Genomic DNA, 15,545 nt, shown 5'->3' with positions numbered 1-15,545 from the left:
GGGCCGCGGTGTCCCACAGTGTCCCACGTACCCAGCGGTGACAGCTCAGGAGGTAGGCAGCAATGGCAGGGGGCTGGGAGCAGGTGTGGAGCAGGGAAGCCGGGGAAGGACTGGGCAGGAGTGAGTGGGCAAACTGAGGCCTGAGACCCTCGTCCTGCGGCTGTCAAAACCGGACACCCCCTGGCCTATGGCTGATGCAATGAGGCCTGCTGGGCGGGGGTGAGGGCCAAGGAGCAATGGGATGTTTTTTCCTGTCTCCAAGGAGGTGGAACAGGACTGGGGTCCTTGTCCAGGATGAGACACCTCCCTTCCTGAGAACAGGACTTCCCCCCCCAAACCCAAGCAGACACACCACTGACACCTTCCAGAGAGGTGCCAGCAGGACTACTACTGCTCCCCAGGAAAGGAGGCAGAGCCCTTTCCCAGGGGCCATGGGACCGTGTCACCCTCTCCGGTAATGGGACAAGGCACCCACCTTCCGACTAGTTGACGGGACCCCCCTCAGAAACAACTGGATGCCCTTCCAGATGAAAGGTGGTACAATAAATTGTCCATTCCTCCAGGGCCAAAGGGATGGCCCCTCTCCCTAGAAACTAAAAGGCCCATCTAAGGAGGAGGAGGAGGACGGTCAGGCCTCCTCCACCCTCTCCTGTACAAGGGCCCCTCCTCCCAGCCCCCAGTCCTCTGAGGCAGCTCCATCACCTCCTAGGTAACTTGTTGACCAAAGGGGGCTCCCATCTGCTGTCTCCCCAGGGTGTGTCTACTCGGCAGGGCCCAGCATGGACCAGTCCATGGCGATCCAGGAGACCCTGGCTGAGGGGGAGTACTGCATCATCATATCCTTCCCAGCACTGAGCTCCCAGCCCCAGCGCCCGCCCTGGCCCTGGGGGGTGGGATGGACCATGTCTATGTGTCTATCTGCTCTCCTCCCTCTCTCTTTGCTGTCGGGGGAGAAGGAAACCGGTAGTTACTAAGTACTTGCTCGGTACTGGACTCTGCCCAGTGCTTTCAATACTCTGTTGTCCCAACCTCCTGTGACGCTGGGGGTTATTATCCCCATTTCACAGATGAGGAAGGGTCAGAGAGGTGAAGTGACTTGCCCAAGGTCACACGGTGAATCTGGGTGAGCCACGGAAGGGCAGGGAAGGTGGGCTGGGCTGGGCTGGGCTGGCAGAGGCCTGGCCTCGGGTGTCGTTTTGGTTTCCCTTGACCCTACCCATCAGGCAGTACAAGGTGTGCTGTGCGAGGGAGACAGCAGGCAGAGCCGCCTCCTGGGACTCGTGCGCCACCGCCGGAAGCGAGGTGGCCAGGAACATGCGTAAGTGAGCGGTTTGGTCCTTGCCTGTCGGTCCTTGGGGTCGTTCTTCACTGTTACCCTCCAGCTGGACTTCAGCCATCCCTCTGGGGCCGGGTCTAAGTCTTCTAGATTATTTATAATGATACTTAATATTGTTTGAACACTATATGCTAAGCCGTTCATGTGTTAGCTCATTTAATCCTCAAAATCTGATGAAAAAAACTCCTCAAGCGTAGAAGACTTCATGTACTTGTCCAGACCTTGAGTTGCGTGGTCTGGCTGCCTGGGTTCAAGTCCAGGTTTTATTACTTCTGAGCCACATGGCCTTTTTTTTTTCTTTTTGTTTTAGAGAGAGAGCATGAGAGCAAATGGGGCGGAGAGGGGCAGGGGAGAGGGAAAGAGAGAATCTTAAGCAGGCCGCACAACATGGAGCCCCGCGCAGGGTTCTATCTCTGAGAGCATGACCTGAGCCAAAATCAAGAGTTGGATGCTTAACTGCGTGAGCCATCCAGGTGCCCCCCGAGCCACATGATCTGAGCAAGCAACCTCTGTTCTTCAGTTTGTCCAGATTAAAGATTAGAGTGAGTGAGTCCATGTAAAATGTTTCAGACACCGTGAAGGACATAGAAAGTTCCCAATATTGCTCATAACGCCTTCATATTACACAGAAGCAGAGAGAGAGAATGAAGACTAATCAAAGGTCTCAGAGCCAGAAGGTGAACCTCACGCTCTCAGAGCTGGGAGGGAGGGGCATGAGACACTTTCTAATCTACCACCCCCACTTTACAGAGAGCAAAACGGTGGTCAGAGAGGGAAAAGGGTGGCTGAGGTGGTGCCGTTGCTGTCACACACAATGGATAGATCGCGCACGTGTTTTACTCACAGAGCAGGGGCGCCCCAAAACGAGACACGTTCAGCTTTGAGGACCTATCTGTAGAATTATGGTCTCTGATGGGCACCGTGGACAGAGAGGGCACGAGGATTGTGCATAGCTGGGCACCACAGCACCATCCTAGGGACCAAGGAGGGAATGTGAGCACCCAAGGCCTCCACAATGGGCCTGAGGGACGGCCAGTGGGCCCTGTCTTCACTGCTGCTTCCTGCCCTTAGTCTCTTCCTGTATACGCACCGGAGGATGGCCATTACGGGGGACGATGTCTCTTTGGACCAGATAGTGCCGGTCTCGCGGGATTTTACGCTGGAAGAAGGTGCCACAGGGCCTGGGTGGTATGAGTCCCTCTCCTTTGGGTCCCTGGGTCATGTCTGCCCTTGCAGGGGCTAGGGTGCTCAGTGGCTAAGGGCCTTTTCTTTTCCCTCCCCACAGTGTCCCTGGACGGCGAACTCTACATTCTTGGTGAGTGGTCCTTTCAGCGTGAGCCCCAGCTGGGGCAGGGGGTAGAGGAGCTGCAGAGAGAAGAATGGTGTGAAGTGAGAACACGCTGATGTCCTTCCTGTGGCCTGCACGACGCTGCAGGGTCAGGCCCGCCCACCTCTCTGGCCTAGGTTCCATCGTTCTCCTCCTTGCTGTACTTGGAATCCTCTGGATGGCTTCCATCACCTCAAACATGACACGGCCTCCCCACCGAGCTCCTGCACATGCTGTTCCCTCTTCCTGAAAGCCCCCCCCGCCCCCGGCCCAGCTCCTTTCACTTAGCCAACTCATCCTTCAGGGCTTCAGTTCACACTTTGCTTTTTCCAGGAAGCCTTTGTCGAGCCTCCTGAAACTGTCTGAGCCTCACTGATACCTGTTCCCTTTTCTCAGCCTCTCCAGGTCTCTGTCACTCACATTTTCTGTCGGTGGTGAATCTCTTTAACGCTTATCTCCTTTGCTAGACTACAGTGGTAGTGGCGGTGGTAATAACAACAGAAATGAGTATTTAATCCCTGGTTGTCTTATGCCAGGCCCTGTGCTAAGAGCTTTACAGGCATCCTAGGCCGCTTTCCTCACAACTCCGTGAGGTTATCACCGTTCTCATCCCTATTTTGTGGGTGAGGTAACCGAGGCCCAGAGAAATTAAGTAACTTAGTAACTCGTGGAACCAGGCTTCAAACCCAGAATCCAGACTCTGGAGCCCACACTCTTGATCACTGTGCTGCAGACTGCAGGTCAGAGAACTCCTTCTCTTCCAGCCCCGTCTAGCACTCTTGTGGCGAGGTTTCCTGACTGTTAAAGCCTTGGTCCGCCCCCTCCCCTGAGTGAGGACGTTGTTCATTCGGAGCTCAGGGTGCAGAGATTCCCTTACGGCCCAGTAGCAGCCTTTGGTGAACTGCTTCAGGGCCGTAGGAGCTTTGGGATTTGGGGCTGCTGACTCTCCATTCTGGGGCCACCAGCCGTAGCACTTGGTTCCTGGAGGCCAAGGACTCAGTTCCCACCTCCTCTGTGCAGGCTCAGATGTGACCGTCCAGCTGGACGCAGCAGAACTCAGCCTCGTATTCCAGCTGCCCTTTGGTTCACACACCAGGATGTTCCTCCAAGAAGTTGCCAGGGCCTGTCCAGGTAGGTAAGACCCCAGGCTCTCTGGGGTGGGGTGGGGGCGTTGGCTGGGCACTGACTTACCCACTGCCAGTTGACTTTCCACCCTTTGGCCTCACACCCCACAGTTTCTGTGCCCTCTCAAAGCTGCTGGCATGAGGCCACAGTGCCCTCAGGCTGTGAGCCAACCATGTGTTTGCATTTCTGGTTTCCCATTTCCAGACCTGAGTTTTAGCTCCAGCAGAGCTCCCTTTGTCCTCCTGGTTCTGGGCAGGGCTGCACAGGGTAGGCTGTGATTCTGATGCAGGATCTTTTACAAGTTAGCACAGTCAGCAGCTTCTAGAGGCCCATCTTCCTTCTCTCTGGCAACCACAGCTAGAACCAAGAGAAGTTCGGCACGTGGGCTCTCCTGCCCTTGAACCCTGCTCTCTCCCACTGCAGCTGAGGAAGGAGTCTAGCTTCGGCTTAGCAGTGAGAGGTTAGCAGCTTCTGGGGCAGAATTTGTTTAGATCAGGATTTCAGCCAGGCAGGTAAAGGCGAGTTTGTACAGAACAGAGGGTTAGCCACAGAACATGCAAATCCGAGGTACCAGGTGCTGGGCTTAGGTGTCACCCAACACTATTACGTGTTTCCTTTCCAGCCAATGCCTTGTCTCTGTGGGAATGGGGCGGGGGACACCTCCCTTCCACCGTGGTCTCACCACAGAGACTGAACATGCAGGGGGCTCCAACTTAGCTCACCTGGAATGCCAGGAAGGAGACTGGCTCTGGGCGTAGCCTGGCATAAGTGGGGAAAGGAAGTAGAAACAAGAATACAGAGCCTTGAATGCCTGGTTAAGGGGTTTAAAGTTTGTTCTATGAGCAGGGGGAGATTTGTCTCCAAAGCTTCAACTAATAAGGATAACTCATCTTATGATTATTACTAGTAGGTGCAGGAGGGGTAGTAGAAGTCCAATGCGCTATCCATTGCGCTACAGAGCCTGTAGGAGGGGTAATAGTAAAGAGCAAAGAGCATGGACCTTGAAGCTACACAGCCCCTTGCCTTTGAAACCTACCTTTGCTGATCCCTAGCTGTGTGTGACTTGGGGCAAACCACCTTACCTCTCTGAACCTTGGCTTCTAGACTTGTGTATGTAAAGAATATCTTCCTCATGGAGTTGTGAGAAAGAAATAGCATAACACATATGAGAGCACATAGTAGGAGCTCAGAAACTATTTCTTCCTTCTGTACAAGAGGGTCCATAACTTAGCTAACATTCATTGTTGACACAATGTGTGTTTGACCTCATTCTAGGAACTTTTCACACATTATGTCATTTTCCTTACCGCAGACTTACAAGGTAGGTATTAGCAACATCTCCATTTTGCAGATCAGGAACCTGAGGCTCAGAGAGGGTAGGTGTCTTGCCTAAAGTCACAGCTGGTAAACCATGGAGCCAGGATGAGACAGGATGAGATAGTCTCCTCCAGAGCTTGAGCTCTTATGGGTTTCGTTTGCTTGTTTGTTTTAAAGATGTTATTTATTTATTTGAGAGAGAGACAGCACAAACAGGGGGAGGGAAGCTGAGCATAGGGAAAGGGACAAGGGACAAGCAAACTCCCCGCTGACACAAAGTCCCATGCGGGGCTCGATCCCGCAACCCTGAGATCATGACCTGAGCCCAAGTCAGACGCTTAACCAACTGAGCCACCCAGGCGCCCCGAGCTCTTATGTTTTGATGCAAAATCTTTTACAAGTGCTTCCTAAGCTCATGCCACCCTATCCCATATAAACGGCTCTGTGAAGAAAGACTTCATGGGGGAAGTGATGTGTAAGCTGAGAGCTGAAAGATGAATGAGGTTTTTCCCAGGCAGGCAACAAGGGGGAAGGGCGGTTAGAGGGAAGAACAGGTTGTTGGGTGGGATTGAACGTGGGGTAGGAGGGTATGGAGGGAGCTGAGCCAGGGGAGGCCAGCACAGCAGCCCGGGAAGGGTTTTGAACAACCAACAGGGACCCTGGCCTTTGCCCTACAGCTTGTGGGGAGCTGTAGGAGTTTTAAACAAAGCAATGACAGGTAGGATTTGCCTGTAGGGAAAGTTCCTCTGGCAACTGGTGCTGAGGCGGAGAGCCTAGAGCGGGGAGGTCAGTGGAATTGTATTTCAGGGGTTTAGGTGTAAAAACTTAGGCTTGGAGGGGCTCCTGGGTAGCTCAGTCAGTTGAGCACCTGGCTTTTGGTTTCGGCTCTGGTCATGATCTCAGGGTCGTGGGACTGAGCCCCAGGTCGGACTCCATGCTCAGCGTGGGGTCTGCTTAAGATTCTCTCTCCCTCCACCCCACCCCCACTCAAGTAAATAAATCTAACAAAACAAAACAACAAAAAAAAACCCCTGAGGCTTGGGCTAGGGCCTGGTAATGGGGATGGGGAGGAGAAGGTTCACCAGAGAGCTCAAACTGGAGGAATGAAGGTGCCACGGGGGCAGTGAGTCTGGGCCGTGTTCACAACTTTACCCCCAGTGGTCGGAACAGTGCCTGGCACTTAGTAGATACTTCATGGGTATGTGTTGAATGGAAGAACAGAGCCTGAGGCCGGCTGTGAGTATGGAGAGAGAGGAGTCAAGGCTGACTTCCCTCTTTTAGGTTTAGGTGTGTGTCTATCGGTTGTCTTCCCTGCTCTACCTTCTGGGGCCCCACTTGGGACAACCAGCAGGAACCTGTACTGAATCAAGTTCTTCTCTGAGCAGTCGTCCTGATGTGAACTTCCTCAGGGAGGGGCCCGGGGAAGAGGGGACTCTCACTGCTGAAGGTGCTTGGGTGTCTACCAGCCCAACCCTCGTATTTTACAGATAAAGGGACTGGAGTCCAGGATGAGGCGTGAGGTGAAAGGTGAAAGGAAATAGGTTTTCTCCACCTAGTACTTGGTGGATAATGTGCAGCACAAAAGGGAGTAGAAGTACCTTGACCAAGAGACCACAGTCAGAGGAAAGAAGTAACCCGAAATGAGCACTTACTACCACGTCCCAGACATTTTTCTAGACATCTAGACAATGCACACCAACCACGTTCTCCTGTTCTGTCTTTTGAGCAATAATAAAGAGTAGATATCCTGTTTTATAGATGAGTAAACTGACATAGAGAAGGTAAGTAATTTACCCAACATCATTCATCAACTGAAGTCGTATGACGAGGTTTGGAACCCCGGATTCTAACTCATGTCCACGGGGTCCAGAGATTTCAGTTCAGATCCCAGCTCCTCCACCTCCTTGTTGTGAAGGTGAACAATATATATTTTATTTCTTTAGGCCTTGGCTTTATCATTTGTACGATGGAGATATGAACCTGCCCTCTCTACTACTCCAAGAGTTTTGTGAGGAACAGATGAGGCCCAGGATGGGTTAACAGTATGTAAATGCTGAAAAGAATTTAAAAGCCGTGTCTGGTGGTGCCACACTGGGGCCTGGAACCCAAATCTCCTCATTTATGATGCCCTTGCAAATCTAATTCAGTTCGGTCGGGTTCATGCAGTTTTACAAGAGCAGGCAAAAGAGCATAGGAGACCAAAAGCGTTTGGGGCTCAGACAGACCTGCGTTTGAGTGAGAGGCAGAACGTTCAAGAATTTCTAGGAGGGAGTGGCAGTCTGGTTAAGGGGGAACCGGAGGACTTGCCTTTGAGAGGACTTGTCTTGAAGGCATATCTCATAGCAAGCACACTGCTTTTACTTAGCGTGTGTGTTTATTTGGAGTAGTTTACAAGTCGCTGACGGAGGTTATGGGCAATTAAAGCACCCAACCCACTCCCTCCTACTGACGGCTATCAGTGACCTTAGACTTTAGGTCTCTGAGCTCAGCTGCCATGGGATAATAGTTCCCTACCTGTGAGGATGAAGGAGTAATACACGTATGAAGCACGGACGTTGGCACATGGTTATCACGGAGGAAGGGCACTTCAGTTTTCACATTTGTTATTGCATTTGAATCTGAAACGCACCGAGTGCGCAGGGAAACACGCTTAGAGACTCTCCCGGGAGGCTGAGCGACTTGCTCACCGGCATACAGTCACGCGGAGGTGGAACCGGCTCTTCAAGCCCATGGCTCAGCATTCCCTCCATATCCCCGCCACAGGTTTCGACCCTGCGACTCCAGATCCTGAGTTCCTGTGGCTGTCTCGATACAGGTGCACCGGGCCGGAGCCCGAGCCGCCCACGCCGCTCGGTTGGAACTCGCCTCCAGGCACGGGGCCGCGATGCGCGGGAATTGGCGGAGGCAGGTATCCGTCTCGAAAGGGGTGGTGGTGATTGGAAGACGTGCGGCTACAGGGGCGGGCTCGCTTCCGCTTAGGGGCGGGGCTATGGGGAAGCTCGGCCTTCGATTGGCGGAGGTGACATGCGGGGCGGACCCCTCTGGGGGCGGAGCGGGCGGGGCGGTGCGGTCGGCGTGATGAAGAGCTTGAAGAGGCAGGCAGGGAAATGTCCGCCGCCGCCGGCTCTCGGGACTGCGACTCTGCAGGTCTTTGGCGGGCTGTGGGTAGCTGGGCTGGGGCTCTGGACGGGGGCGCGGTGCCGGGACCGGCCTGCGGGTGGGCACGGTCTGCGGTTTGGGCGGTGGACGCTCGGGGCAAAGACCAAGGTCCTGGCCCTTCGCAGGTGGGGACGCTGGGACTGAAGTTCCATGGGGATGTTATTCTTAAACGGCGTGGTGAGGGCAGGCGGATGGCTCTGTGGTACTCAGAAATCTAGAGGCTGGGGTTGTATTAAAGCTCCGTTCCTGACTCGCTGTGTGACCTGGGGCCAGTCGCTGCCCCTCTCTGAGCCTCAGTTTCTCCATCCTGACCTTCCGTGTTTGGCTTGTGTTGGGGGTGCGCTCGCCATGACGGTGTCTTGCTTTGCGGGACGAAGGGTGTGTGTAGTGGGGCTGCCTGGCTCTCTTGTCGGTCTTCGGCCCGTGTGATAGGTGGGGCTATGCACAGATCTGGAGCGGCCACCCAGGCAATGGAGGCCAGGATGAAGTTACAGGTGAAAGGGACTAGATTTTTTAAACCGAGCCCTTAATGGGGAACGTTGTGCAGCACAAAAGGCCAATTGTTGAGCAGGAGGTTTCGGAAAGCCAGAGGCCCAGGGCTGAAGTTTGCGTCAGTCTGGTGCTTTGGGAGGACCTGCAGACCTGGATTTTCTATCCGGCTCCTGGATTTTCTGCAAGTGCTCTCTGGTATGTTCTTCTCCTGGGTGTGCCCATGCGGCTGCAGTTACGTGTGAGCTTTGGCATGACCACTGGTACCCATTCGTGCCCCTTTTCTCAGCCATTTGTGAAAGATGAAGAGTCTGTCAAGTAGCGGTGTAAGTGTGGGCCAGCACTCCACTTGCTCTTATAAGGCTTGGAAACTCTGAGGGGCTGGGGCAAGGGGGGTGGGGATAGCATGTTGCACAAAGTTTGTAAAATGAGAGGAAATTGGGTGAGCAAAGGACTTCCTCAGTGCTCATGCTTTTCCTTCATTGCAGCTGCCACAGTTGAAGCGCCTGATGGGGCTGATAGTTGGCATCTTTCTTGGGCTTATCTCTTCTCACTTCAAGTACTGATCTTGAGACAGCTGTTGCTTCAGTTCCCGTGACATTCTGGGCTGTGGTGCTGGGACTGGTGAGAGCCTACGGTTGAGAACGGGCCCAGTGGCCCCAGGAAGAGGTGGGCTGTGTTTTCGCAGCCAGCGTGCCAGCGCCAGGTTGCTGGAGTGCTTCGTTCCCTAAGTGGAGCGAGGTCTTCTGGGAGAAATCAGGACAGCTCTGAAGCCAGTTGTCTGCCCCTGGGTAATAAATGCACAGGGATCTCAGAATCTTTTGTTTCTGTTCAAAAAACAAAACCTGGTCACATGCTGGTGAGGAATTATTGTCAAGGTTTTGGTTTTATTTTTGGTTTAAAATGATCTAGCCCCATGACAGCACCTACAGAAAGTGGGGTTATGCTCTTCATTGCTCAGTTGCTCGTGTTAAAATTGGTTAAGAGATGGCACCACGCGGGGCGCCTGGGTGGCACAGCGGTTAAGCGTCTGCCTTCGGCTCAGGGCGTGATCCCGGCGTTAAGGGATCGAGCCCCACATCAGGCTCCTCCGCTATGAGCCTGCTTCTTCCTCTCCCACTCCCCCTGCTTGTGTTCCCTCTCTCGCTGGCTGTCTCTATCTCTGTCGAATAAATAAATAAAAAAAATCTTAAAAAAAAAAAAAAAAGAGATGGCACCACGCCCCCAGTTCTGTCTCTCCTCTCTGTTCCCAGGGTTGCTGTGGCCTCAGAGGAGAGTCACGCTTTAGGCCTCCTCTGGATGTTCTGGACAGTCCAGGCCCCAAGGGAAAGAGGTAGTGGGTTTGGTTCTTCCAATATGCATATGATCAAAATACCCACTTCCTGATAGCCTGAGGAACCAGCTCGAGGCACAAGGCTGCTTTAAAATGCTACTGGTGTTGCACTTCAGGAGAAATGGGGCTCCCTGAAGGAGCTGACAGTCTAACAGAGAGGGGTCTGATAGCCCATACATAGAGGTAAGAGAATAGCCCAGCAGGACGGCGGTCCTTGGAGGGTGACCCAAGGGTAAGAGCACCTCAGAGGCCTACTAGTTTGGGGGCAAGGTGAATCTGGTCTTCCCTCCTTGCCTTTGTCTTGGTAGAGAAAGGAAAGACCTCACTTTGTTGTTTCTCTCTATGTCCATGCTCTGGTTTGTCTCTGCTGCATTCAGGGGTGTCAGGCCAAGTTTGGTAGGCGTTGTAGATTGCAGTGCGTGCTTTCAGGTTCAGAGTGGTGTCTTTGAGCTGAGTTGTGATGTTGAAATGCGATGCGCTGCTGGTGGAGTGGCAGCCTGTTCATCTGATCCTCTCGGGCTAAGGCATCGATCGCACTGGCCTCAGACGAGCAGCTATCACAGGTGGGGGCTTTTCTGCCTTTTCACTTATTTGCTCTTCTCTATGTAGCTTTTTCTTTCCTTGAAAAGAAGTAAGGACAAATGCCTCCTTATTCCTACCCAGCAAGTGAGGGTGCTCTTACCCAGAAAGCCCCTTGGGGGATCCTGCATAGGCCTCCGTCCTCATCCCTGTGCTTCTGTAAAACGTTCACCTGCATTTCATCCTGGGCACATGCAAAGACCCGGAGCTGTGTTCTGGAAGATTCTGAGGTATGCGCTAGAAAGGAAAAGAACTACTCAGAAGTTGGGGCTCTTCGGGGCTGATTTAACAAAGTGGTGATGACAAACAAATTTAGTCTTTTGAAGTGGTTTTCTTATTTCCATGGTTGATTCAAAGCGCGGCAGCTTTGTAGTAACTCAAATTTCAAATGAGATGTGCTGTGAGTATTTTTTCCCCTGGACCCAGGAAACAAAGCAGTAAAGTCTGTCTGGCCTGAGAAAGGAAATGAATGCTATTTATATCTCAGGGCAGCCTAAAGGGTAACCTAGATCACTAGGGTAGAGAATGTTGGAAAAATAGCCCCTGGGATGGTCAGTCCCCCCCAACCCCCTCTCTTTCAGTAAGTAAAATCTGTGTGACCAACATATCCTTTTAATGTGGAGAAAAGGCATTCTCTTAGATGTTTCTGCAGGTAGGAATACCCCATCCCCTCTCTTTACCTTTGTGGGAAGCTCTGTCGGCTCCTAAGCAAATGAGTTTGAATCACTTTGTTTCTTCAAACAAAAGAGAACTGTGTGCTCCTTTTTCTTCCTCCTTTTGTTGTTCACTTCTCCATTTTCCCTCTTTGTCCCATTTAACCTCATGTTTGTTTCTAGAACAGGAGAACCACCCCCCCCAAGACTTTTCTTTCCCTCAGAAAACAGTTTGTGTTGGAATTCTACAATGGGAGTCTAGAGCAAGAGAAGTGACCCACAAACATTCATTCAGAAGTAGAGCTCTGCACAGAAAAATCCTCAGGGACGGACGGTTCAGGAAGAGAGGCATCAATATTTATTAGAGGGAAGACAGTGTTGGAATATAGAAGCTCACTGACTTGAATGTTTTCTTTGCTGCTTAAAATATACTGTAACAAATTTGTAGACTTTACCACTGATGATGCTTAGGCGAGCTGAAACTGGATGAATGATGAGGATTTGAAGAAAGTGTGTGGCTAAGTGGCCTGGAATTTTTCTTCCCTTATTGCACGTTGGTACAATATTAGATGTGTCTCTTGACTTTCCTTTCTTCCATCTATACAAGGAGAGCGAATGTTTGCCTCCTAAAAGGTCACCTCTGAATTATTTATTTCACAGAGAGAGTGCAGGAGCAGGGGGAGCAGCAGGCAGAGGGAGAGGGAGAAGCCGACTCCCCGCTGAGCAGGGATCCTGATGCGGGACTTGATCCCAGCACGCTGAGATCATGACCTGAGCCGAAGGCAGATGCTTAATGACTGAGCCACCCAGGCGCCCTACTTAGTTATTTATTTAAAGATTTTTATTTATTTGTGAGAGAGAGCATGCGACTGCACCTGCACAGACACACACACACACACACACACACACACACACACACACACACACACACACACACACGAGTTGGGGGAGGGGCTGAGGGAGAGGGACAAGCAGACCCCGCGCTGAGCGCAGAGCTGGATTCCAGGACCCTGAGATCATGACCTGAGCCAAAGTCAGATGCTTAACCGACTGAGACACTCAGGTGCCCCTTTATTTATTTACTTTGAAAAATTTGTTTATTTATTTGAGGAAAGGGGAGAGGGAGAGGGAGGGAGAGAACCTCTGAATGATTTAGAGGTGCTTTCATTTGGGAAACGCATTCAGGAATTGCAAATGCCCACTTCCCAGAGCTGAGAAACTGGCTGCTCTCTTCAAGGCCTGTCCTAGGCTGATTTCTTCCAGGGTAACTACCCATCATCTCCCTTCTGCCCTCCCTTTGGTTTCTTTTCTCTTACTGAAAACCTCAGTCATCCTGGACTCTTCCCTCTCCTCTTCTAATAGCCACATTCTGCCCATTCTTTTTCTGCAATTTTAAAATTTTTGGAAAATTAAAAAAAAATATATTGAAGTCCCATAGTTGTGGAAGTAGCCTCTTACCTGCACGAACCCAGTGGCTTCCTTACAAGCCTTCCTAACCTTAAGGCTTCTTCTCCCTAGGGCTCTCCTTAGACTCTACCTTTAATCGTACCCTACTATTTTGTCTGTGAACTTAAATGTTGTGCCACTCCCTGGCGTCCACCGAATAAAGGTCAGATTCTTTTGCACAGCAGTTCAAGTCCTGCACAGCCTGGCTTCAGCCCCCTCTTATCTTATCTAGTCTTGTCTGCCCCAGCTCCCCTTCATTTCCTCTTACTTCAAACTCTGACCGCTTGTAATTTTTGGATAAAGCCCTTTGCATTTTCATCTTTGTTGACTGCTCGTTCAGCTACATTTTTACAAGCTTGAACTTGCTGTTCTTAGCATTTTTGCATCCTCTCTCCCCCCTTCCAAATGCCAGTCTGAATGCCTTGCACATAGGTAGGTGCTCAAAAAAGGTCTGTGGCTTTGAGCTGTAGAGAGCCATGCAGTTCAACCCCTAAAGTGCCTAGTCGCGCGAGCAGCTCCTGCCCCCTTCCTCTCTGGGCATGCTCTGAACTCCTCTCCCCTCCCTTCCTGGTTTGCTCTTGCCCGCTTCTCTTTCAGCTTTATCAGCAGACCACAGACAGGTCGCGGAAGGTCCAGCGAAGGGAGAGCCTGGAGGGAAAAAGTCTGTCACCACGACAACCTGTTGCTGTGAAGTGGTTGCCCTGGAGTCTTCCTCCCGGAAAGCTGAACTGGGCATGGTTGGTCCTTGCCAACCTAAGTCAGATTTGCACAGGGTACAGATGGGAGTTTGAATCCAGGGCTTATCAGTTTGCAGGACGCAGAATGTTTTTAGAGAAGTCTAAAGAAAGCAAAGAAAAGAAGAGAAAACTAAGAAGCATGGTTATTCAACTTTTAAGAAAGTAACAGAACTGTTTGGGTGGTGGCCAGGCTGAAAGGGGAAAAATTGATTCTTTCCGTTGTTTGTAATGCTGGGTGCCCTGTGTTATGGGCTTCTCTCCAGAGTTCCCTGCATTGTGCGCTATTTACTTAGCTCCCCCTGCCTTTTTTTTTTTTTTTTCTAAATAGACTCTACACCCAACATGGGGCTCAAACTCATGACCCCAAGATCAAGAGTTGCCTGCTTTTCCAACTGAGCCAGCCAGGCGCCCCTAGCTCCCCTTTATCATAGAATAAAATCCAAACTCTACGTGGTGTTCAAAGTCTTACACTTTGGCCATTTATTACTAGTATATATGTATTACTAACAAATCCTTTAAAATAAAAATTTGTTTAAAAAATGTATTACTGTGAACTATTATTAGCCGTTACCATTTATTAAGTGCTTACTATGGGTCTGTGGGGCTCACATTGTGGCACAAAAGTTCAGTAAGAGGATGTCCATTTCTCAGATGGAGAGACTGAGGCTCAGAGAGGGTGGGTAACATGACTGTGATCACTCACTGGTCTGAGACAGAGTTGAGAATAGAACTCAAGTTGTCTGTTTGAATCAAATGCTTGAGCCCTAAACCTTTTGTATCCCCTAATGCTTCTCAAACAAAACTTTTCCTTTCTACTTGTTTTTTGTTTTTGTTTTTTAAGATTTTATTTATTTATTTGACAGAGAGAGAGGCAGCAAGAGAGGGAACTTAAGCAAGGGGAGTGGGAGAGGCAGAAGCAGGCTTCCCACTGAGCAGGGAGCCTGATGTGGGACTCGATCCCAGAACTCTGGGATCATGACCTGAGCCGAAGGCAGACGCTTAACGACTGAGCCACCCAGGCGCCCCTCCTTTCTACTTGTTTATACTACTTATTATTCCTTTTTTCTGAGGATACCATAATGCCATGTCTTTGTACTGAAATTGTTTCTTCTGCCAGAAATGCTTTCTGAACTTCACATCTCTCCAATAGTTAATATAGTTTCCTGGTTAAGAGCACAAATTCTGGACCCAGATTCCTTCGGTTTGAATCCTGGCTGTGCCATTTACTATCTGTGTATTCTGGGGCAAGTTACTTAACCTCCTTCTACTTACCTTCTGGGTAAAGTGCAGATAACAAGAGCACTTCCTGCTGAGTAGCTGTGAAGGTTGAATAAATGTAGAGTGTTTAAAACCATGCCTGGCATGTAGTAAGCCTGAAGTATGCACTATTAATGTCATTCACAGTAGTAGTACTGTCACTGTCATTAACACAGCCTGACTTGGATTCTGGGTGGCTGGATCTGGATCTGTGTATCTCCCTGTCAATTGAATGTATCTCTCGCTGGTATGTGCTGCCCTGTCTTAGGCTGCGAGAGCGCATGGCATGGCCCCTCTGTGTGCACAACACCGTGTCACTGGTAAGCATTGACCCACCTCACTTACTGCTGCCAGTTTGAACCGTCAGGTATTTTGCTCACATGGTTTTGCCGGTTCGTCTAGTGTGCTGGAAATGGAATGCAAAGGCCAGTGGCTGGAAGATAGGAAGAGTCCTCCCAGACCTGTCTAGTAGATGCTCAGCAAGGGTAGGACATGGTCTCCACCCAGCAATGACAGCCACATACCCACACACCCTGTGGACACCACGGTAGTACTTTTGCTTTGTTATCCAAAGAGACTCATAGAGTACTTACCACTGGGCGTTGGTAGTTTCATTGAAGATGTTGCGCTCGTGCCTGCAGAGGGGGAGACTGTGGAGTCAGGCAGATCTGGGTTTTAATGTCACTTGTGCCATTTACTGGCTTGGTTCTGTGTCCTTGGGCACATCTGGTGCTATCTGCTGTGGGCCTCAGTATCCTTATTTGCAAAATGAAGCCAATAATTGGAA

General features: G+C 50.9%; 1 protein-coding gene across 3 annotated transcripts in view; it reads left to right on the top strand.

Annotated features, from left to right (window-relative positions):
- INPP5B (inositol polyphosphate-5-phosphatase B) overlaps positions 1–15,545 on the top strand; it is a 46,154-nt gene continuing 30,609 nt past the window's right edge. The window contains exons 1-7 of one of the 3 annotated variants that reach the window (XM_008694371.2): positions 1–52; positions 754–836; positions 1,224–1,318; positions 2,408–2,505; positions 2,622–2,651; positions 3,684–3,794; positions 7,869–8,009. In XM_008694371.2, coding sequence (XP_008692593.2) covers positions 780–836; positions 1,224–1,318; positions 2,408–2,505; positions 2,622–2,651; positions 3,684–3,794; positions 7,869–8,009 — 532 coding nt within the window. In that variant the 5' untranslated portion in view covers positions 1–52; positions 754–779. Of the gene's footprint in view, positions 53–753; positions 837–1,223; positions 1,319–2,407; positions 2,506–2,621; positions 2,652–3,683; positions 3,795–7,868; positions 8,010–10,190; positions 10,270–10,876; positions 10,896–15,545 lie in introns of those variants that run through there. The other 2 variants (XM_040619296.1, XM_040619295.1) reach the window with 2 other exon arrangements.

This window comes from Ursus maritimus, unplaced genomic scaffold, assembly GCF_017311325.1.
Source record: "Ursus maritimus isolate PB19 unplaced genomic scaffold, ASM1731132v1 scaffold_32, whole genome shotgun sequence".
Taxonomy (NCBI): Eukaryota; Metazoa; Chordata; class Mammalia; order Carnivora; family Ursidae; genus Ursus; species Ursus maritimus.
The sequence above is the reverse complement of the archived record's forward strand: the minus strand, read 5'-3'. Positions and strand labels throughout refer to the sequence as shown.